The 20,985-nt window shown below is 40.5% G+C and overlaps 1 protein-coding gene across 9 annotated transcripts in view; it reads left to right on the top strand.

The window, feature by feature from the left end:
• Positions 1-20,985, top strand: part of HDAC9 (histone deacetylase 9) — a 777,497-nt gene that overhangs the window by 472,129 nt on the left and 284,383 nt on the right. For all 9 annotated transcript variants that reach the window (XM_056800543.1, XM_007505411.3, XM_056800542.1 and 6 more), the window contains one exon: positions 2,418-2,467. In XM_056800543.1, the coding sequence (XP_056656521.1) occupies positions 2,418-2,467 (50 nt within the window). The remainder of the gene's footprint in view (positions 1-2,417; positions 2,468-20,985) is intronic.

The raw sequence follows: 20,985 nt of genomic DNA, 5'->3' as shown, positions 1-20,985 counted from the left end.
CATGGACAAGACTATACTACAAGACATAATATCAAACCACTGAGGCAAAGCAGTTTTTAAAAATCCACCCTATATGCTAAATTATGAGAAGAGTGGACTTTTGTCCAAATTCATGGAATCTTTCATGGCATATAGACATCACCAAAGCAGAAAAGCATCCCTTTTTTATGGCACTTCTCGGTCTTTTCTTTGTGGGAGTAAGTAACATCTTTTTTCATACTTACTATTACAGTATCCTCCTTGAAAAGTCTTTACTGACTACGAAGCCTTTGGAAATCTCTTGATGTGCAAAAATATCTGCCTGTGTCTTGTTGCTCATGTCAGTATTCCCATTTTAAATTTCTTTTCCATCAGCTTCCCATCTGTCTTTCAAAAAGTATTTCTGTACTTCCCAGGATTATCTCTTTGGGGTATCTAAGTAGCCTTCCCCACCTCCTTCTTGGACCAACCCCCCAACCCCCATTTCCCATCTGTTAGGAATTGCATTTTTAAAAATCTACTCAGATAATTTACTATTTTCAAAATAGCCTTTCTTATCTGTCACTGAAACTCACTGAGGCTGTGGCTCACATGGAATGAAAATTCCCCCCCAAATCTGTTTTTAATTTGGATTATGTTGTTTCTATTGATCTGTACTGGGACAACTGAAGTGTGTTGGAATTTGGAGTCTGGATTCATGGTACAATTCCATCACTGATTGGCTAGGTGACCATTATTTGACACAGATTCCTCATGTGGGAGAGGCAAATGCCCTGGGCTTTCCTCTTCATTAGATGGTACTTTCAAGGATCCATGATTCCTTTGATGTGGGTACTCTCTTCACTGATGGATATGAAACTTCCTCCTAAGTTGCTGGAACCAAAATAAAAAAATAACAACATTCATCTGATGGTGACCCACATCTTGCTGATGAGAGTCTTCATATTTAGCTAGGCTGATTGCTGCATGAAAGACACCCAGGCCAATATCGGCTCTCACTTGAAACTTTGCATGTCCATAGAACTGGAAAATCCTAGATTTAGGGTTGAAGCAAACTTAATCGAACCCTTTCATTTTACCGATGAAGAAACTCAGACCCAGAGAGGAAGAGTGATAACAGATGAATTGATATTTGTAAAGCACTAAGCATAGTGCCTAGCGTGTCACAAATATTGAATAAATGCTTATCCTCTCCTTCCTCTCCCCAGGGTTACACAGGTATTGATACTATAGTGATAGCAAATATCTCTCAGAACTTGTGCTCCCTTAGCAAATTCTTCAAGAATCCCCATTGCCAGATGAGGAACTGATGATATTCATGAGAAGTCTGCAGGACCCCATTGCTGTTCAGTCATCTCTAGACATTAAGCAAATTGAAAAATAAAACTGGATTCCTTAAAATCATGTCGTTAGTGTCTGAATCAAGATTTGAATTCAGAACTTCTTGACAGTATCCAGGGTTCTGTCAGCTCCTACTTGATAAGATATGGTCTTTAGAACTTCAGGTGATGCTTTAATATTCATGCCGGTAATCCAGAGCATGTGCATTTGAGAGGGTCGATTTTCAAACACAGAATTGCTGACTCCTACTTGTATGTGCAAAGCAAACTTTACTGCCTTTTAAAAATTATTCATCCATCCAACTTGTGAATTTCCTGTTTTCAGGATGCGAGTCCTCCATTAGTTTGTTTCGTGTGGCCACCACTGGCTCTTCCTTCTCCCTGATGTCTTTTGGTCTCCTACAGTCAGAGGCAGAGTTTAATAAACTTGGATCCTGGCCACCTCTGTAGTAATATGTACCAGAGAAGTGGGTCTGCATGTTTTATAAAATACTGTCTTGAAGCATATGGAAAGAGACAATCCTTTGATCGCTAGCGCTTGCCTCAAATGTCATGCCAAAGAAAGGCATCTCATGAATAGGTGAGCTATTTCAAGTGAACTCCAAGCAAACTGAAAACTTGAACTTCTCAAACTGGATGCACGAGTAATGTCTAAATCCCAATAAAGTCTACTTTGCATACACCAAATGGAACAAGAAATTCTGTGTATGAAAATCTACCCTCTCAAATACACATGCTCTGGAATGGCTGTGTGAAGAGTAAGCTATCATATGCAGTTCTAAAGAACAAAAAGAGCTGAAAGAACCCTGGATATAGCCAGGAAGACTTGAATTCAAATCCTGCTTCAGACCCTGACTACCTACATGATCCTGAGAATTCCATATACCCTCTCTCAAGCTCAGTTTCCTCATCACACGAAATGTAAAATCGAGGGTGCTGGGCTCAGCCTTTATAACCCCTTCCTGCTCTAAATCTATGACCCTAACTTGCTAGGTTTTCCTTGCTTAGCATGTGCTTTGGAAGCACCTTGCCAAAAGGAAATCTTATGTTGGCCTTCGTGATTTGTGTTCATTTCTGTCCTTTCTTTTCTTTCTCTAGGGGACACGTCTCAGAAGGTCTTCTCCTTGCTGCCTTGTGGTGGACTTGGGGTAAGGATGAGTTTTGTGCTTGAATCTCCCCCCCTTCCCCAGCTATATTCATCTCTATTCAGGCTTCTGCTCTATCTTGGCAAAGTCTCAGCTGAACTTTTATGGAGCCCTGAAAAAGGTAACATGAGAGGGTTAAATCCAACTTGGCAACTGAACTCCCTTTTCAAAGAGGTGAATCAAAAAGGGCTCAGCCCATTATATTCCAGAGGAAAATGGCTTGGGCTTCACAGGGTATGGTGCATGATGGGAAACACTGCCTGATAACCCCTGGGGCCATTTTGTGGTATTCAACCTAAATAATTAATGTAGCCTTTTTGACCCAGGATATTTATACCACATTTTAAGGACACATTTGTTCTGATATGATGACGTATAAACAAGAAGTCTCAAAGTCTGTATTCTCTTAGATCATACTTAAGGCACTTCAATAAACTGATTTAGGCATTTGAAAGAAAGAAAAAAAGGTAGAACTTAAAGATCATACTTAAAATAAAATCTTTCTTCTGGGAAGTAAAATGTGAGTCATCTGATATCTTCATTTCATTCTCTGCTCTCTAATGAAGGTAGTATTGACAAGGAGAGAAAAGTCTTTCATGTCCTTGACTCTTCATTCTTTATGTTAGGTTTGTGGATTCTTTACTTTCTTCTGATAGAGACCAGGCCAAAACCAACACTGAACTGGACTGCTGAAAGCATGATGTTGATGGACATCTAGAGATGGCCAAGTTGGGGAGGTTTCCTTTAGAAACATCCTGTGGATTTCATCTCCAAAAAGACCCCCGAAGTCTCTGTGGTGTGACAACAACAATTTCTGCTGCTCTCTAGTTTCCAGTTTCCAGTCAAAACCAGGAGACTTTGTTCTAGTCCTCTGAAATACAGAGGCAGCATGGGAACCAAAGAACTTAATACGGAGTTGGTGAGACTAAAAATGGGAAGCTACCAGAGAGCAGGTTGGGTTGAACTTTTCCATCCTTACCATGCCCCCTTCCCACTCCAATTAAAGAATAACAACAAAAAGCTAAGCAAAGACCTGAAGGAACTCTTCAGGCAGGTTGACCTTGTTTCAAAATTTCTGAATTGATGCTTTACCATTGAGGTCTCTGAGGATATGTCACCACTGGGCAGTCTTACTTCATGTATTATATATACTCGGCCTACTTCATGAACCATGGGTCTCTTCACTTACTAGGAGAAAATACTATTTTGTTTGAGAGTGATAAAAATGCGTACTCAATACAACAAAAATAATCTCCTGGTGGGGGCGGGGAATTGCATTTGGTTAACTTCTCTTTCTTTCTCACATCTCAAATAGTCTTGTTAAGAGAATCTGATTCTGTCCAATCAACATTTCCAAAGCATCTATGATGTGAAGTTCTATCACTACAAAGATCAACTCAAATGGGCCATTCGTTAAAGTTCTCCTTTTCTCTTGGAAACAGAGACAAGAGAGGGTACAGCATGTACCCAGATTCATCTCTAAGAATATGAATTGAAAGAGAACACGAACAAATGGCCTTCATGTGGCAGGAGACATCAGAGCTAGGCTTTCCAGGAATCGAAGGATTCTGAGACTAGAAAGCAAAAGACACATTGTTTTTTTTGGGGGGGGATTGTTGATTTGTGAGAGTTCCATGTTCAACAAAATTAGACTCACCAACAGAGAAGGCTCCACTTTTCTACTCACTAGTCTGAGGACTTACTTTGGAGAGTTATAGAACAAACATGATGATGAGCTTGAGGAGACCTAGCTTGATCCTTTTATGGTCCCCATGATGTGCATACATTTTTGATGGAATCTCAGGGACTTCCTAAATGACTACTACTTTCTTGAATGTGGGTCTAAACTTACCCTTGTAAGGCAGACCATACCATAAATGTCATATCCATGTACAATATTCATGATAATTCCTACTCTTGTAGACCTTTGCAATCCAGAGCTCCTCAGAGGAGCAGAGGAACCCATCAGATGATGCCCAAAGGGTTCATGTACCTAGTAACATAGTTACCTATCTCAGAGCTCCCTGGGATATGTCTGTTGCCAACCCAAATAGTTTTAAGATAGCTCCTTGAGAGTTTCCCAGGTGTTATAATCATTATTGACTACCTAGAATTCTGAGGTTTATTTATAGATCTTCTTGAGTCTGGAATGAGTTCGATAGGTTCCTACTTGACCCAGCAAAGTAGATCCAGTAAAGACCCTGTCCTTGGGGCACTCATTGTAAGCTCAGAACAAGCATCACATCTGAGATATAGAAGTTGCTTAATGAATATTTGTGGATTAATTTGATAGGACACTGTGAGGTTGAATTGAAAAAAAGTGAGGATGTTTAGCTGTAAAAGAAAAGAACTAGAAAGGGGCTAGATACTTGTCTCCTGGTTTATAAAGGGCTATTACTTGGAAAGGAGGATTAGACTAGTTCTCTTTGGCCACAAGGCAGGGCTAAGAAATTCTAAAGAGGCAGATTGAATGATGATGTCAAGAAATGCTGAGAACTATCCTTAAGTGGAATGACTGTTTTAAAAAGTAGCAGGTTCACCTTCCTTGATGGTCTAATGATGGGAATTGGTGGACCCAAATAATGACTCAGGAACCACATCTGTGTATCAGAGACAGGAATCTTAAGGAATTTTGAGTGGAACAAAGTGCCCCAGAGAGATGCTTATGATTCTGTAATTCTGGGGAATGGAAAGTTCTTTTCGTTGCGTTTTTTCCACTGGTACAGATCAAACAATGTTTTAGCTGCCTTTGACTGAAAAAGGTAAGACTTTGGGTGTCCCTAAGTTTCTTTCCTCCAGCTAAGATCTGAGCCAAGTCTCCTGAGTTACCCCATGTGTAAGTGTGCAAGCTTGGAAGTTATTCTAGTATGATGTCTTTTATAGGGTCCTAGATGGAGAGCTAGAAAGAACCTCAGACACCTTCTAGTCCAACCCCCTAATTTTATAGAGGAGGAAAGAAAGGCCCAGAGGCCTGAAGCAATTTTGCCCACAATAAAAAGATAGTAAATGGCAGAAATAAGATTTGAACCTGGGTCCTCTGACTCCAAATTCATGGACTTCTGTACCAGCCCATCTTTGGAAATCTAGATAACAAAGTGGATAATGAAGGGAAACAGGAAACAGACACCCATCCGCAAAGGACTTGGCTCCAACTGTACCAAGTGTCTCCCTAAAAATAGCACTTGCTCCCCTGCCCATCTGACCTGCCGCTGTGTGAAGAAATCTTGAAATCATTTCTCAGCCTTGTTCCCCACCCCCCTCCCCTTTCCTTGATAGGTCCAAAAAACCACAAGAGCAGGGACGAGCAGGCTTTTATGATAATGTCGTCATCAGCTCCTAGCTTCAAAAGCTTCTGCGGCTTTTGAGTTGTCATTTATAACTTGGAACTGAATCGACCCAAAATTCCCCTGATACACTTAGAGAAATTGATAACAGACCCCGTGCTTCTTTTATAGCCCCGAGGAGGCCACTCCAATCACATCACTATTGGCAGGCAATATTATTTTTTGACATGGTTGTAAAAGTATAAAGGGGCTTATGGCATTTGTTTAGATGAGGAATGGGCTCTCAAGCTGTGCAGGGGTTTATGGGACCCGATTAGGGAGCAGCCAAGGGAATATGGTGTTTGCAAACAGGATATGATTTTATATAAGTTTGGGTTTCAGGCCCTCTTCCCCAGGGGCTACCCTGCCGACAGCAGAGAATTCCACTTTTATCATTCAGCAGGCAGCCTTCCAGTGCCAAGAGGCCAAAAAAAAAAAAAAAAGCAAAAACCTGGGACCATGGGTAGTGTCCGACCTCGAGACTGAAAAAGAAGGGAGAATAATTCCCTGTGTGAAACAGAGCATAATGTGAAGCAGAGATGGGCTCAATCTCTGCTCAAGATGTGCCAAGGAGCGGGCAGATATATGGAGTTTCACAGAGTCACCTTCCGCAGTGAGCCCTCGATCGATACATAGACCCTTGGCCAGCTTTTCATTAACAGCATCGCTGTTCCCCCTCCATCCAATTTGAGCATGCCTCGACTTGACACTTTATGGTAATGATATGACATCATTTGTGTTGGGGGTTGGGAGGCACAGAGAATCTGGGGCTCATTTTCATTGGAAATGGAGTTCCTTTAGAAAAAAATTGGGGGTATGGAATAGATGGAAGAGATACGGCCAGTGTACAATTGGCAGGACTTTGCAACTGGTTGGACAGGAATGGGGGGAGAGGGAAAGTGAAAGGAGATTCAAAAATGACCCCAAAGTTATAGGCCAGGACAGGGAGAGTAATAGAATGGTGTGGTCATGCAATGGAAAATCCAACTTTTCTCCTCTTCCCATTCTTGCTGATGCCCTACTGATGTTAAATATACTCTGACTGACCTCTCATCTCATTTGTGTAGTACTCCCTTACTGGGGCAAATTCAAACTTGGCCATGCCTTCTTGTCTTGTGCATTTCTAGTCTAGATCCTTCCAGAAATTTTCCATGCAATGGGATGGGGAGGGGAAAGAAGGGCTGTCCAATATTGCCTTTCTCTGGATTTTTTACACTTTAGGTATCATATTAGAATCAATGGTCTTGTGATGACTTATCCCCTGCTCTCTTTTCAGGATTGACACTGCCTTCTTTTTCTTTCTTTTTCTCTTTTTCTTTTCTTTTCTTTTCTTTTCTTTTCTTTTCTTTTCTTTTTTCTTTTCTTTTCTTTTCTTTTCTTTTCTTTTCTTTTCTTTTCTTTTCTTTTCTTTTCTTTTCTTTTCTTTTCTTTTCTTTTCTTTTCTCTTTTCCTTTTAAGCCCCTTACTTTATGTATTAGCATCAATTTCTTTTATCAATTTCAAGAAAAGAGTGGCAAGGCAATTGGGATCATATAACTTGCCTTGGGTCACACAGCTAGGAAGTGTCTGAGGCCATATTGAACACAGGTCTCCCCAACTCCAGGTATGGAGCTCTATCCACTGTGTAACCTAGATACGCATAGATTTCCTTACTTTATTAATTATGCATCTCTATGGGGATGTCATAGACATGTGATATCCTCCACATTTCTATATTGATGTTCTTTTGTTATTTACACATGACCCTCAAAATCGCTACCATTGTCCTTGGCATCATCATCATCATCATCATCATGAGTAGCACTTGTATGACCCTTGAGGCTTGCCACCTGATATACATCATTTGATCCTCCATGCATCAATCTTGTGATTTGTTAGTTCAATAACAGTTAAGGAGAGAAAACATGATAAAGGAGGATCACTGATTCTAGAGTCAGAGAAACTTGGTTTAAATAGTATTTGTGATCCTTTCTGCCAATAAGACTTTGGATAAGTCACTAAAACTCTAGGGATTTTATTTTTTTGTTTTTTTTTTTCTTGTGAAATGAGGGGTATGGATTCAGTGGTCTCTACTGCCATGTCCAACTTTCCACTCTGTGATCATATGATCTTCAGAGACACAACTTATGTTCTGCCATGACTTTTAGTTATACAGTATCACTAGAGAAAAGTTGTTGCTAAAAAATGAAATTTTGTAGAAGGAAGAAGATTGAAGCCACTAAAGGTATTATATGATTATTCAAGGCATTCTGGCCTGCTTTCTGTCTCTCAGATCATTGTCCAGCCTCAGGGTCTGTTTTGATGGATCATCCCTATGAGTCATCCAACATAATCTGGAAAATATTTTCTTCATCTGCTTGGTCTCTTCTGTGGTGATCACCAAATCAGCATCAATAGTATTATCTATGTGTTTTGGTCGACTGCAATGTGTTGGGGTTCATGGTGATGAGGACAATGGTATCATTTGCAATCAGGACAGTCTGGAGGACCACACCATGCAAGGGATTGCATTTCATCTTGAACTTTTTTCTGAGCACACTTTCTAACTGCATCAAATACCTTTGGAGACCTTTTCTGACCCTAATTTATGACTTTCTTGCTAGTGATAATATAGACTCCAAATATAGCCATTTAAAGCATAGAATCATAACTTAAAAATGGTATCTAGCCTTAACTATCACCAAATGCCCACATGATTATGTAATCTGCTTTTGGTTGCCTATAATGATGAAGAATTCATAAAGTCACAAAGGCAATTAGTTATATATTATGACATAAATGGTAGAAGCTCTTAATTATATGGTACTGAAATCTGTATCCCTTTATTTCTATCCATTGGCAAGAATTTGAATTGCTATTTCACATCTGGTTGAAAGGATTATGCACAGCTTGAGGGGTCACATATACAACCCTTTTGTGAAAAATATATTTTGATGCCCCCAGGTAGAAGCCATTCCTAAAACAGTTAAAAACAAAAGTTCAGACAGAAAAAGACTGCCAAGAAACAGGTTAAAAGCACTTGGTTGGGAGGTTCTCTGGAGTCTCAGGAGCCCTCCACCACTGGTTTAAAAATCACTTTTATATTTTTCATTTTCAAAGTGGTCACAGCTATCCTAGGTCAATCTAGCTGATTGCAAAATTGATCAAACGGTATCTACCAGGTGTGCACCACAATATCATTACTCCAACAGTTTTGCTTATATTGTTCAAGTGCTTGTGTGTGTGTGTGTGTGTGTATGAAGGATGACCACATATCCCTCCAGTTTCACCAGTAGTCTGACCCACAATAATAATGATGATGACTCTGAAGCTGTGAAAACTTTTAATCACTTGTCTCCATGACAATCCATTATTAATTCAGAACGTCTCATCCTAGACAGATGAGCTTGGTTTCCCACCTTTAGTTACTTCTCTGGCAATTGGGTATGGAATTTTGCACTATAAAGATTTTTCATTGTTTTTAAAGAACAAGATATTACTCCTGGGAATTGTGTGAAACCTATAACTCTTAAAGAGTACACTTTAGTGACTGTTAGAGATATTGTTGTGCTTATTGATGTGGATAAATATATCATTTCAAGAATCATTGAAATCCACAATGAAATATAATCTCCAAAGAACAAAGTAAAATCACTTTTAAATGGGAAATAAACAATGTAAAGAACTCATAAACTATTGCTGAAAAATAATTTAATTAATCCTCATAAAACAAGCTAAGAGCTTCAGAGGACCTGAAATCTGGATGGGGTTACTACTAATTCCTATAGAATATAACATAAACTTATTTAAGATGGAAGAATAGCAATAATACCAATGGCAGTGAGGATAAGGCTATTGATGCTATGTACAAATTTCTTTTTTGAAAAAGATAATACAGACATTGGAATTAAAAAATAGGTAAAGGCAATTTTTAGTTATAGTATGGAACTACTATCCCATGATCTAGACACACTGGCAGGCTCTGTCCTTAATAGCTGACTACTGTATCTTCTTTCAGAGTTCTAGGGAACCTTGAGGGATTGGGATGAGTCCTTTCTCATGTAATAGCTCATGATCCCTGACCAGTGTGATTCCTCCTGTGAGGAGGAATAATCAGTTTTTATAAGCTTTAATAAGTAAGTTTATATTATGATAGAAAAGTTAGTACAGATAAGATACCCCCCCAATAAAAAGTGAAATGAAAAACTCTCCCATTAGTCCATACAGAGTTTGGGGGGAAATGGGCTCAAGCCTTAGAGATCATATGTGGCAAAGAGATAACTCCCTGATCTTAATTTCTGGATGTTCTTTTCTCCTTTTTATGGGAGTATCGATGACATTCCACTCAGGTATGGTGTAATATCTTTTGGAAACTTATAGAATCTTGAAGTTGCTTTTTCTCAGTGTTTCTAATTTGGAGTCAACCATTAATTCATGTACCTCATCAGTTGTTCTAAGGACAATGCTAAGATTAGCATAAAAATGTGAAATCCCAAATGCCTCAATATTCCAAGTTAACAGGGTTTTCCTCTGGTCAAGGGGAAGTGAATAGACTTAGGCTGAGGCTCCTCTAGCTACACATCCCTTAGCAATTCCTTTCCAAATGCTAGGATGGAAGTTTTCCCACAAGTAAGCTGCCAGATGGCCAGATTCCTGATTTCAAACTAGCTTTCTGGTTTTATACAAGCCCCACAGGGTATAGACAAGAACCTTAGCCCATCCATACACACTTAGATGATATTTGGTGGACTGATTGATTCAAAGGAGTGGCCAAGATGTGACATATATTTCACACTTAAGACTGTTTGATCAATTTGAGATGCAATCTCATCTAGTAGAGGTATCAGGACTAAAGAAGATTGTTTAATTGACTCAACCAACTTCTACTATTGCACACCAGTTTCATTCAAGTCTGTAACAAAACTGTTATCAGAAGAAATCCAGATGAACCTTTAATAACCAGGCAGCTTCATCAGACTCCAACACATATAAGAGAAGTTGGAGTGAGGGGATTGTTCTTCCAGAGATCCTCATAGTTTTTTCTCCCTTGAGAAAATATTGAATTTGGAGAAAAAAATGTTCTGGAATTACAGAAGCTGCCATATAGAGATGAAGTATTATAATACCACGTTACACCATGCTGCCTGTCATGCAAGGTTAAGAAGTTCATCCAAGAGATGGACTCATCATTTCAGTGGCCTTGGATCTAGCCTCAGCTAAACCACATTGAAAAACTATAACCTTGTCTTGGAAATACAGTCTATTCATCAGAGAGATGCCAAAAATCCTATGGAAGATGCAGATAAACATAAAATTTATATTCAATTTGATAAAACAAATGATTCTGGGGAAAGGAAGCTATTTTGCACATTAGTAGTTGTTTTTCTTAAAGAGACAAACAAGTTGAAAGTGTTGGTCAAGTGTATATGTCAATGAATTTAATTATCTTCATTTTTCCCATGTAAGTCACAACCTCTCAACACTTTAATTTCTTATTCATTATCTAAAGAAAATAACACTTGCTATGCTTATCTCACATGGCTATTGTGAGGATAGAATGAAATAATTTGTATTAAGTGGTATGTAAATGCCAGTTGTCATCATTGCCATTTTCACTTGCTTCTTCCCGTTCATCTTCTTCATGTTTGTCTCCCATTTTCATCTAAGGATAGGAAACGAGTACTAGTCTTCTTTTCTCCACACACACAACAACTAGTCTTGTTCAGCCCCTTAGCACCTTTTGTGCAACCTTAATTATGACTGCCTAATTTTCCTTTTTGCTTTCAATGTCTCTTTTTGATAATCCACCCTTTGTATGTCTTCCTAAGTCCTCTTCTAAGGTGAATTCCTCATCATGTCACTCTATTGCTCATGAAGCTTTAGTAGTATTTGACCCCTCCCAGACAACTTGTAATACCTTTAATGTAGAATAAATCTGTGAGCTGGAAGGAACCTCTGAGATCAGGTCACTGAACTTTCTCATTTGAAAGATGAGCAGGTGTAGAAAAATTAAGGGACACATCCAAGGTCATGCAGATAGTAAGAGGGCAGAGTCACAATTCAAATCACATCCTCTTTCCCAAATCTATGCTTTTCCTTTTGAACCACAATATGCTTTATTATTTCATTGTGTATTTTTTTTTATGGTCAGGTAAGTGGTTCAGCAGATAGAACTCTGGCTCTGGAATCAAGAATGCTAATGTTCCCGAGTTTACGTCCAGCCATAGACTAGCTTGGTTACACCGGGTGTGTCACTGATCCCTGTTTGCCTCAGTTTTCTCATCTGTAAAATGAGAAGAAGAAGGCAGTTACAAAACATTCTAGTATTTCTTTCTAGAAAACCCCAAATGGGGTCATAAATACCTGAAAAACACTAAATGACAGCTGGATAATTCCATTGAAATGGCTTTGAGGAGCAGGGCAAAGATCCAAGCCAATTTCTCTTGACTACAAATCCATGGTAAAGCCTCCATTACAGTCTAGCCTCCTTCCTTTGAATGACTTTTAAAATTAAAATTCATTTCTAAATTTGGAATTGGAATAAGATTTTGATTCTTTCCTCTGACCCCCTTTTGGTCATCATATATAATGCAAGGCAGATTTCACTCAAGTTCAATTCCACTTGTGTGGCAGGATTAGGTGGGTGCTTCTCATGTTCACTTCAGAGTAGGTGCTTGTAATCAATGCTTCATTTCTTTGAGTGCTACCCATCGTTCCATCAACATTTCCCTCCCATCTAGTATCCTGCCAGGGTCTGTCCTAATTCTGGCCTAGTCTCTGCCTCCCCTACCTCATTATTCTTATCTTCCAAAACGTGGTTCAAGTGATAGTACTGCCCAAATCAGCATGTGGAGGATGGATGGGGAAGGAGTGTGCTGTCGATCTATGGCCAGTGACACAAGTACCAGAGGATTTTCTTTCATGTGGCCAGTCCCACAGAAATATCAAATTGCCCTAAATTTGGAGGAGATGGAAGGAAATAATCTGGTGGAAAGCAGGGAATTCCTTCTGAGTCAGAAGGGAGTTTTTCAGTAATTCAGTCTCTTCATATGCAGCTGCTATGTGCCTGCAGCCATGGTGAAGGATACAATATTCCATGTATGGAGAAATAGAGGTTCTTTAGCTCATGCCTTGTAGCTAGAGCTGAGCTCCATGAAATCACTGGGATTCTGGCACTGGAGACAGAAAAGAAGGCCATGGAGATGGCAAAGCCAAAATGTATTCTGCCTGGACCTGGGACAGGCTTTCTAGAGCTACTTGGGCATCATTATGATTCAACACAATGGGATGTATTGGGAGTGAAACTAATGGAAGAACTTGCCTGCTTGTTTCAAAAACTCACCAACGTAAAAGAGCTTTTCATATTCTTGTGGTGCAAAAATGAGACAAGTTTTACTTGTTCCCCAAGCAAGTCTAATGGTGGGTGGTATATCTACAGCTCTCTTTTTCTCTCTCACCTCTTTCCTTCTCTATAAAATGGGAATGATAATAAACAAGTACTTCCTTCCAGGGATGTTGTCAGGATCAAAAAAGATATCTGTAAAGTGCTTAGCGCAGGGGTACCTGGCACATAGTATTATAGAAATATTTGTTGTCATTATTTCTTGCCTAAAAGTTACATTAGTAGTAAGTTTAAAGCAGAACTTGAACTCTAATCTTTGGCTTGACTCAGTGCTCTCTTCCTCTACCCACCTGCTTCTTTCTTATTAGCCAATGACTGTGAGCAGGTAGTTGAATTTCTTTGAGTACGTTTGAGTACATGAAGAAAGAGGACAAAACTATGCCCTGCAGATCTCCTGGTCAGAGCTGGTCCATGTAGTATGAAGCCTTTTCTGGTCCCCTCCAACTGATGCTGCCCTACCTGCCCCCCAAATAGCCTATATTTTACTACATGGCATATATTTGTCTTTATTCACTTTATACTTCTTGGGCTTATATATTGTCTTTTCCCATAGAATATAAGCTCAGTGTGAAAAGGTTTTGTGCCATTCTTCGTGCCGTAATACCTGGCACACACATGAAAGGCACTCAATAAATGCATAATGACGGATGGAAAGAGGCATCCATGAAGACATAGCGTAAGCCATCAGAGACTAGGAATGGGTACCTCGTACCCATTATCTCACTAGAACCTTGCACAAGTCAAGAATACAGGCCCAAAGTCCCTCTGTGGAGTTCATCCTGCCATGGCTGTGATCATGATTTTCTTGAAGGCAAAGGCTCCATCATGATTGTCAGTTCCCAGCACTTCCAAGGAAGGAAAATGCACTTACTTGGGTGATGGAGTAACTTGCTCTAAATCTCTACTGAATTTGAAATGAATTGAATGAAATGATATCAAATTGAGCATATGTCCAAATTGTTTTTCTCTGTCATGGCCATTGGATTTAGGGTAGAGGAGGACTGATGTCTATGCAGATGGGCTCAATCTTTGCCCCATTTCGCCATTTCCAAAGGGAATTTTGTTCATTCCTGGAGGAAAGGAATTCCTCATGGTGAATCTCAGGGTCACACAGAGCATTTTCAGGAAGACCTGAATTTGGATCCAGTTGCAGAAAATGCTCTGTGCCCTCTGGCCTCATCTAACTGCCTCACAATCCTCCCAAACTTCAGTTTCATCATCTGTCAAATGAGGTCCCTCCACAATCTAGAACTGTTGTCATCAGGCTCATAGCCCAATATCCTTGTTAATTGCCATCCTGCTGGGATCATAGAAACCTGAAAGTTGAAGCTGGACTTCAGGATGTTGGGGGTCATCTGGCTCAATGCTGTGATTTTGCAGATGAAGAACCTGAGACCTGGAAGGATTTGAATCCAGGTCCGAGTCTTTTTTCCCTCATCAGGATGAATACAAATGATGCTGCATGCAAGCATACCTGAGGAAATATGAGTTTATTCTTGTTCATGAGCAGGAGCCAGTTAGGATTTAGGAGATTCAGGAGATATACAAAATAAATATGATAGGATGGTTCTGTGTGGGGGAGGCAGGAAGGACATGGGGAGAGGGAGGTAGATCACAGAAAGCTTCTGATGGAAGGGCCTATCTGAAGAGGGATTTGCTTCAGTATAGGAAGTATCTAGGAGGTACCAAAGTGCACCAAATGTTAGGCCTGGATCCAAAAAGAGTTCAGATCTAGCCTCAGATACTTACTGTTGGACCCTAGGCAAATCATTCAATCTCTATTTACCTCAGTTTATTCAGCTGTGTAATGGGAATAATAACAGTACTTGCCTTCCAAGTTTGTTGTGTGAGGATTAAATGAGATAATTTAAAAGTGCTTAGTTAGCACAATGTCTTGTCATGGGGAGCAAAGGGAGCACATATTATTTAAGTATGTGCTATGTGCCAGTCACCATGTTAAGCACTAGGGATGTAAATACAAGTGGAAAGATAATCTATGCTCTCAAGTATTCTATATTCCCAGAAGGGAGGTGCTAAAAAGCGAGGTGAGAGGAAGCAGAGTATACTAGCAAAGCCCAGAGAGTTGGAAGCCCAATGGTGAAGAGAAGGATGCAAGGCTGCTGGGGTCTGGCCACGCCTGGAGGCCCTTCTTAAAACTTGCTGATGACCAGAGTCTGATGTGATAGAGAGATGATCTATGGTAAGAAGGACCTGAGGTAGAAGGCAGCTGGGGAGAAACCTCCATCCATCATCAGAAATGGGGGCCTCGGTTTAAGTGATGCCCAAGGTCAAAGCCCAAAGGGGACCATGATGGTACACCACATCCCAGGCAAGTGTCAAGGAAGAAAAAAATTCCTGGCCACAGAGAATGCGGGGTTCCCTCTCCCTTGTCCATTTACAGTCTTCTTATGATCTTGAAGAAAGAAGAAGATTTACCAAATCGGGCTTGTCCACCATGGAGGTTGGCACCTTCTCTGTAAGTGGCCATCTTAAAGAGTTGCCCGCAGCCCTGAGAGATGAAATAAAGTCTCAGGGGCACCAGCCAGTAAAGTCCAGAATCAGGTCTTGAACTTAGGGCTTCTTGACTCTGAGATTGGTTCTCTGTATCCCAGGTCTTGCTCTGTGTGTCTGTTTATATACATGTGTATGAACATATGTTCATACATAGAGATATACTATATTGTATGTATTGTCTTGGTGTATAAACATAGCTATACACAGATATATTCAGACACATGTGTGTGCGTGGGTGTGGAGGTTCCAAATACCCATCCATGAAATCCCAGGTCCCTAACAAGGGAGTCAACCTTCCTCAGGCAGTACAGTGGCAAGAAGCAGTTCTATGGCTGTGAGAACAATCTTCTCTATAGGATTGATAACAATAATCACAAGATGAGTGATGATAATGGGTGTTCAGTGTTTACTAAGCACTTTCCATGCTTAGCCTTTCCACAGTATTATACTGCAAAAGTGTTACTCTGCTTATTTTAGAAATGCCATAATAAAGACTCTGTGGCACAGAGAGATTAAGGGAATTTTCCTTAGTCACACAGCTCCCAAGGACAGAGATAGGTCTTCTGATGTGAAATCAATAACCCTCTGTCCTGCCTGCTATTTCCCTCTGCCAAAAATGAAGAGTGCTGCCTGCTTGGAGCAGGGGGGCATTTCCTCAGGAAGGCCAATATGCTAATTATCCATCTAAGTCCTGTACTCTTTGAACTATAGCTAGAAGGTATTTTTAAACACATTTTGCTAGAAGGGATTTATGGTAACCATCCACAGTGAGCCAGCTAACATGCTTTCTCTCCTCTGTTCAGACATGGAAGAATATGGAATACACAGTCCTCAGTTAGGATGACCACACCTTAGCTTCTTTAGTCATGGTCAGATGAAAAAGAAATGGAGTCTCTAAAAAGGGAATCCTGAGCTTGCAGGCCCAAGTTAGGCTGTGATGGACAGTCACTGTATCTGGGATTCTCTTTGGAGAAAGCCAGGATCTGCTCCCTCTACAGCTGCAGAGGACATGGGCCAGGTCTTGGGCAGCAACTCCTCTGCCACAGATTCACCCCCACTAGGGTCTCCCCTTTGCTGGCAGCTGCAGCAACATGCCACGTGCCACCCCTGGTCAACAGTCTTCAGAAACTGTGCTGTCACTCTTTGCTTGCCAGTTCTAAGAATGTGCCAGAGAAATATGTTTATTCTGGCTGCACAGCTAAAGCTGGAGACACTGAAATCCTTCTTGGAGAGACCAATGGACTGGTCCAGATCAGCCAAGTAATAGATATGCATTCCTGTGTACTCTGTAGTCAGTCAAGGAATCTGAGAGTCCCTTCTGTTATTCTTCCCACTTCTACTGACCTAGTAGTCAGTTCTACTAAGACTGAATTAGAGACTGAGCCAAGTGATACCATTTAAATATTTTCCATCTGCTTCTGCATTGAACTTGACAGCCATAGTATGTGCTGGGTGCTTTGCAGGATGCTAATCTATTTATTCCCCAACCCTTGTCTGTCAGATCAATTTGCTTAGTCCAATGGTCTTTTGTCATCTTGCTCCAAATTTGTATTGTGCAGTGAGTAAATTAAATGATATAACTTCTAACTTGATGGGTTGGGTCCAGAAAGGTACAGACAGAATGACACAATGGGAGGAGGCCTAGCTCTTCTGTCCAGGTAAACACTTATTAGCTGTATGACCTTGGACAAGTCATTGAACCTCCTTGAGCCTGTTTTTTCATCAGTAGAATGAAGAAGTTAGCCTTGAGTGTCCATATAGAATAGATGGAACATAATCTGAAAGAGGATTGATAGAAGGAAAGGTGGGACCAGGGAATATCTCCTGAAGAAGATGGAATTTTAGGTGGGTGATATTGTAAGCATTTCTTAAATCTTGTTATTTTTGCTAAGAGGGAGCTTAAAAAGGTTATGTATGACATTTTTGGCTTGATAATGGCAGTAGGCATGCCCAGTTTGTTTAATCAAAATTGTGTCTGACCAAGTGCTAACTTCTGCTTTTCCTCTAGAAGGTGTAAAGGAAGCTTCTCTAGTTCAATCTATCAACATTCATTCATTAAGTGCCTACTATGTGCCAGACACAGTGCCGAGGGCTGGAGGTATTATAGAAAAATGGAAACAGTCCTTGACTTCAAGGAGTTTCCATTCTCTTCTTAGGGAAACAAATTGTACAATATAAATACGATAGTGATAAATATAAAGTTTAATCATAATATAAAATTATTAAAAGTAATTTGTGAACAAGGACACTTAAAAGGCCTCATCTGCCAGGTACCTTTCAGCTTTAAGCCAGTAATATGTAATTAGTTTATGAAGGTAGTCTGGGTATAGATTGGGAAGTGTCTCAAGGACAAAGCAGAGAAGTTTATGCAACGATGTAATTATGCCATCTCTCTGCTCAGCTAGCTTTTGCGTAAGGGTTCCAGAGGTCATGAAAATAAACATATAATGTCACCCACCTAAGCGTTGGCATGTTTTCCAGTGGGCAGAGGGTAATATACAGTTGAGAGCCATAGAGTCAGAAACATAACATGTTGTTGTACATTTCTTCCACCTCCTTTTGCCTTTGTATCAACTGAACATAATATAGTGCTTGTCTCAAATCACTTAACGAGTGTTTGTTGATTGGTTAATTGTTTTGGGGTATGTTCAGGGTTTTAGGTTGGATAAGGCCCCCATCACATCTGACTCTATTTTGGGACTCCTAGTCAATCCTAAGTCAGACTAATAAAAGAGCCTCTTTTCTCCCTCCTTCCCACGCACAATTAAGGAAGCCACTCTACTGGAAGTCATGAGACTTGAGTTGCTATCTCTGGCTCTGGGTGACCTTGGCCAAGTTATTTAACTTTTTGGACCTCATTTTCCCATCTGTAAAATGAAAGGTCTGACCAGAATGTTTCTCGGCAACTTTTTCCTCCTGACATAATATGTCTATGGTCTGGATGGATTCCACATGAGCAAGGCATCAGGATGGTGCTCCCTCCTCTCAATATAGAGGAAAGCAATTATTGTAGTTTGCATAGTTGGCTAGGAAGACGTTTGGCCAGCAGCTCGATTTTTTATATAATACTTGGACGCCTGCTTGATAAGGGAGAAGCTTGGAAAGAACCAAAGCCGAATGATCCAGATTTTCATAATATTAAAACTCAAAAAGTTCCTGTGCTATTTCAGTATTTTGGGGGAAAATATCCCAGAGATATTTTCCAGGCTAGCAAATAAAGGGATAGGTGGAGATCTCCTGCAATTCATACCAAGGTCCTTGTGTGTGAAAAAGGCTCTTTTTTATATTACAAAATCCCAGATTCAGGGAAAAAACATCTAATAGAGACAGCAGGGTGTGGTACACACAATAGTGGACTTCGAGTCAGCAGGGACCTGGCTTCAGATCCTGCTTCTGACACTCATTGACTGTGTGAGTCACTCCCTATCTTAGAGCCTTATTTTTTCATCTTTAAAATGGATATTACTGTATCTATTTTGAATTCCTGAGCCCAGAGGCCATTGAGTTGGCTTATCCATGATCATATCTCACTGAAAGTAAGTCATAAGATATATTTATCAAGTGAGAACATGGCAGGATGGTTCACTAGGTGTGAAAAAGGCCTGGCTAACCACCCTACCTCCTTGACACTCTAGGTTACTTGCTATGTATGTATATGTTGTTTGGGTGTTGTCTCCACCATTGGAATACAAGCTTCTTGGAAGCAAGAAACATAGCTTTGAGCTTCCTTCATATTTCCAGCACTTAGCATGGTCCCTGGTATACCATAAATGCCTATTAGATGAATTTGTTGACTTGACGTGATATGATCTGTGCTTGACACAGCTCCTTTCCATGGCCCAGAGAATCACACACAATCTAGAGGGTCCAGACCTGTGATTTCATTGGTGGAGGGTACAGCCAGTTTGGAAACTTCCTCCACCCAAGCAGATGAGTATCTCTTCTGGAACTTATGGACTCCTCTGAGGGATTTCTAGGGCAGAATTTAGAGACTTGCTCAGGGCCACACACTTAGTACATGCTCAAGACAGGACTTCAATCCACTTATTTCTGACACCAAGAAGTGGGATCTAATAATTTTGAGGAACCCTCTTGTGATTTGCACATGGGAGGTACTGAGGAAAGGATTTTGAATCATTCAAAACCCCTCAAATCCTGAGTATTTTTTTCTGTATGCTGTTAAATTCATGGCGATTAAGTTCCAAGATTTGGAGACAGACAGAAACTCTTTTCTTTCCATCATGCTCTTTCCTTTAAAGTACCTTTACATCCAATTCAGAGACAGGTAACTTAATTCCTAGCATCTGCAGCCATTGCATGTTTACCCTTCTCAGGGTCTGAGTGGCATTCGATGTGCAAGGAGAAGTGCAGTCAAGTCCAAAGTTCATGGAGGAAACTGATAGAACTCAATCCATATGTGTCTGACACCTGGAGCTCTCAGACTGGGGTTGTTCTCTGGCTCCTGCCATTATCATGGATGATTCTGAGTCTTTGATGAGCCACAGAAAAGAAAGCAGCCCGTGGGAAGCTTGCCAAGACTTTGGGAACCTCACTGCTTTCCCTCTTGACTGAAAGTCCTTCCTGGAAGAAACACTTGCTTCTATGTGGATGGATGGAGATGAAAGTTCACCTACAGGTCCCAGGGAGGGTCCTCGCCTTTCTTTCTGTGAGATTATTCACTTTCTGAGCTGCCAACAGGGACCAAAACATATTTATTCTGAGCCAGATCAGAGAGTGCTGGCTCGTGTCAGTCGGTGGCCCAGAGTCAGAAGGCCAGGACTCTGTTGCTGCTCATGTTTAAATGAACAGCGCTGGACCAAATAGTGAGATACAATGATGGGCCCAGGCAGCCTACTTAGGGATTCCAGGTTTGGGAAGTCAGGGGCATAAAGTCCCCCTTGAAAGTCAACAAATATCAATGAAGCACTTTTGTGTACCAGGCTCTGTGCCCAGTCCTGGAAAATGCATATCTTCAGATCAGTTCAATTCTATTAATTTCAATTCTCCGAGCATTTCAGTGCCTCCTTGCCAAATACTGTGCTGAGTGCCAGGAACAAAGGCAAGAATGGAACAGATGAACACGACTTCCTGCAGGAAAGTCATCCCTTATCTTAAGAGCTTTTAGCTTTGCTCTCTCTCATCAAACCACCTTGTATTTACTCAAGTGATTTATTTGTCTCATCCCCTTCTGTAGAATTTAAGCTTCTCCATGGAAATGCCAGTATTAGTTTTCAATCATTATTCCCTTGAGGCAGTGTGTTCTGGGTTTAGAATCAGAGGATATGGGTTCAAATCTAAGGTAT

The sequence above is a fragment of the Monodelphis domestica genome, chromosome 5, assembly GCF_027887165.1.
Source record: "Monodelphis domestica isolate mMonDom1 chromosome 5, mMonDom1.pri, whole genome shotgun sequence".
NCBI classification, from domain to species: domain Eukaryota; kingdom Metazoa; phylum Chordata; class Mammalia; order Didelphimorphia; family Didelphidae; genus Monodelphis; species Monodelphis domestica.
Note: the sequence above shows the minus strand (reverse complement) of the source record. Positions and strands in the feature narration are given on the sequence as shown.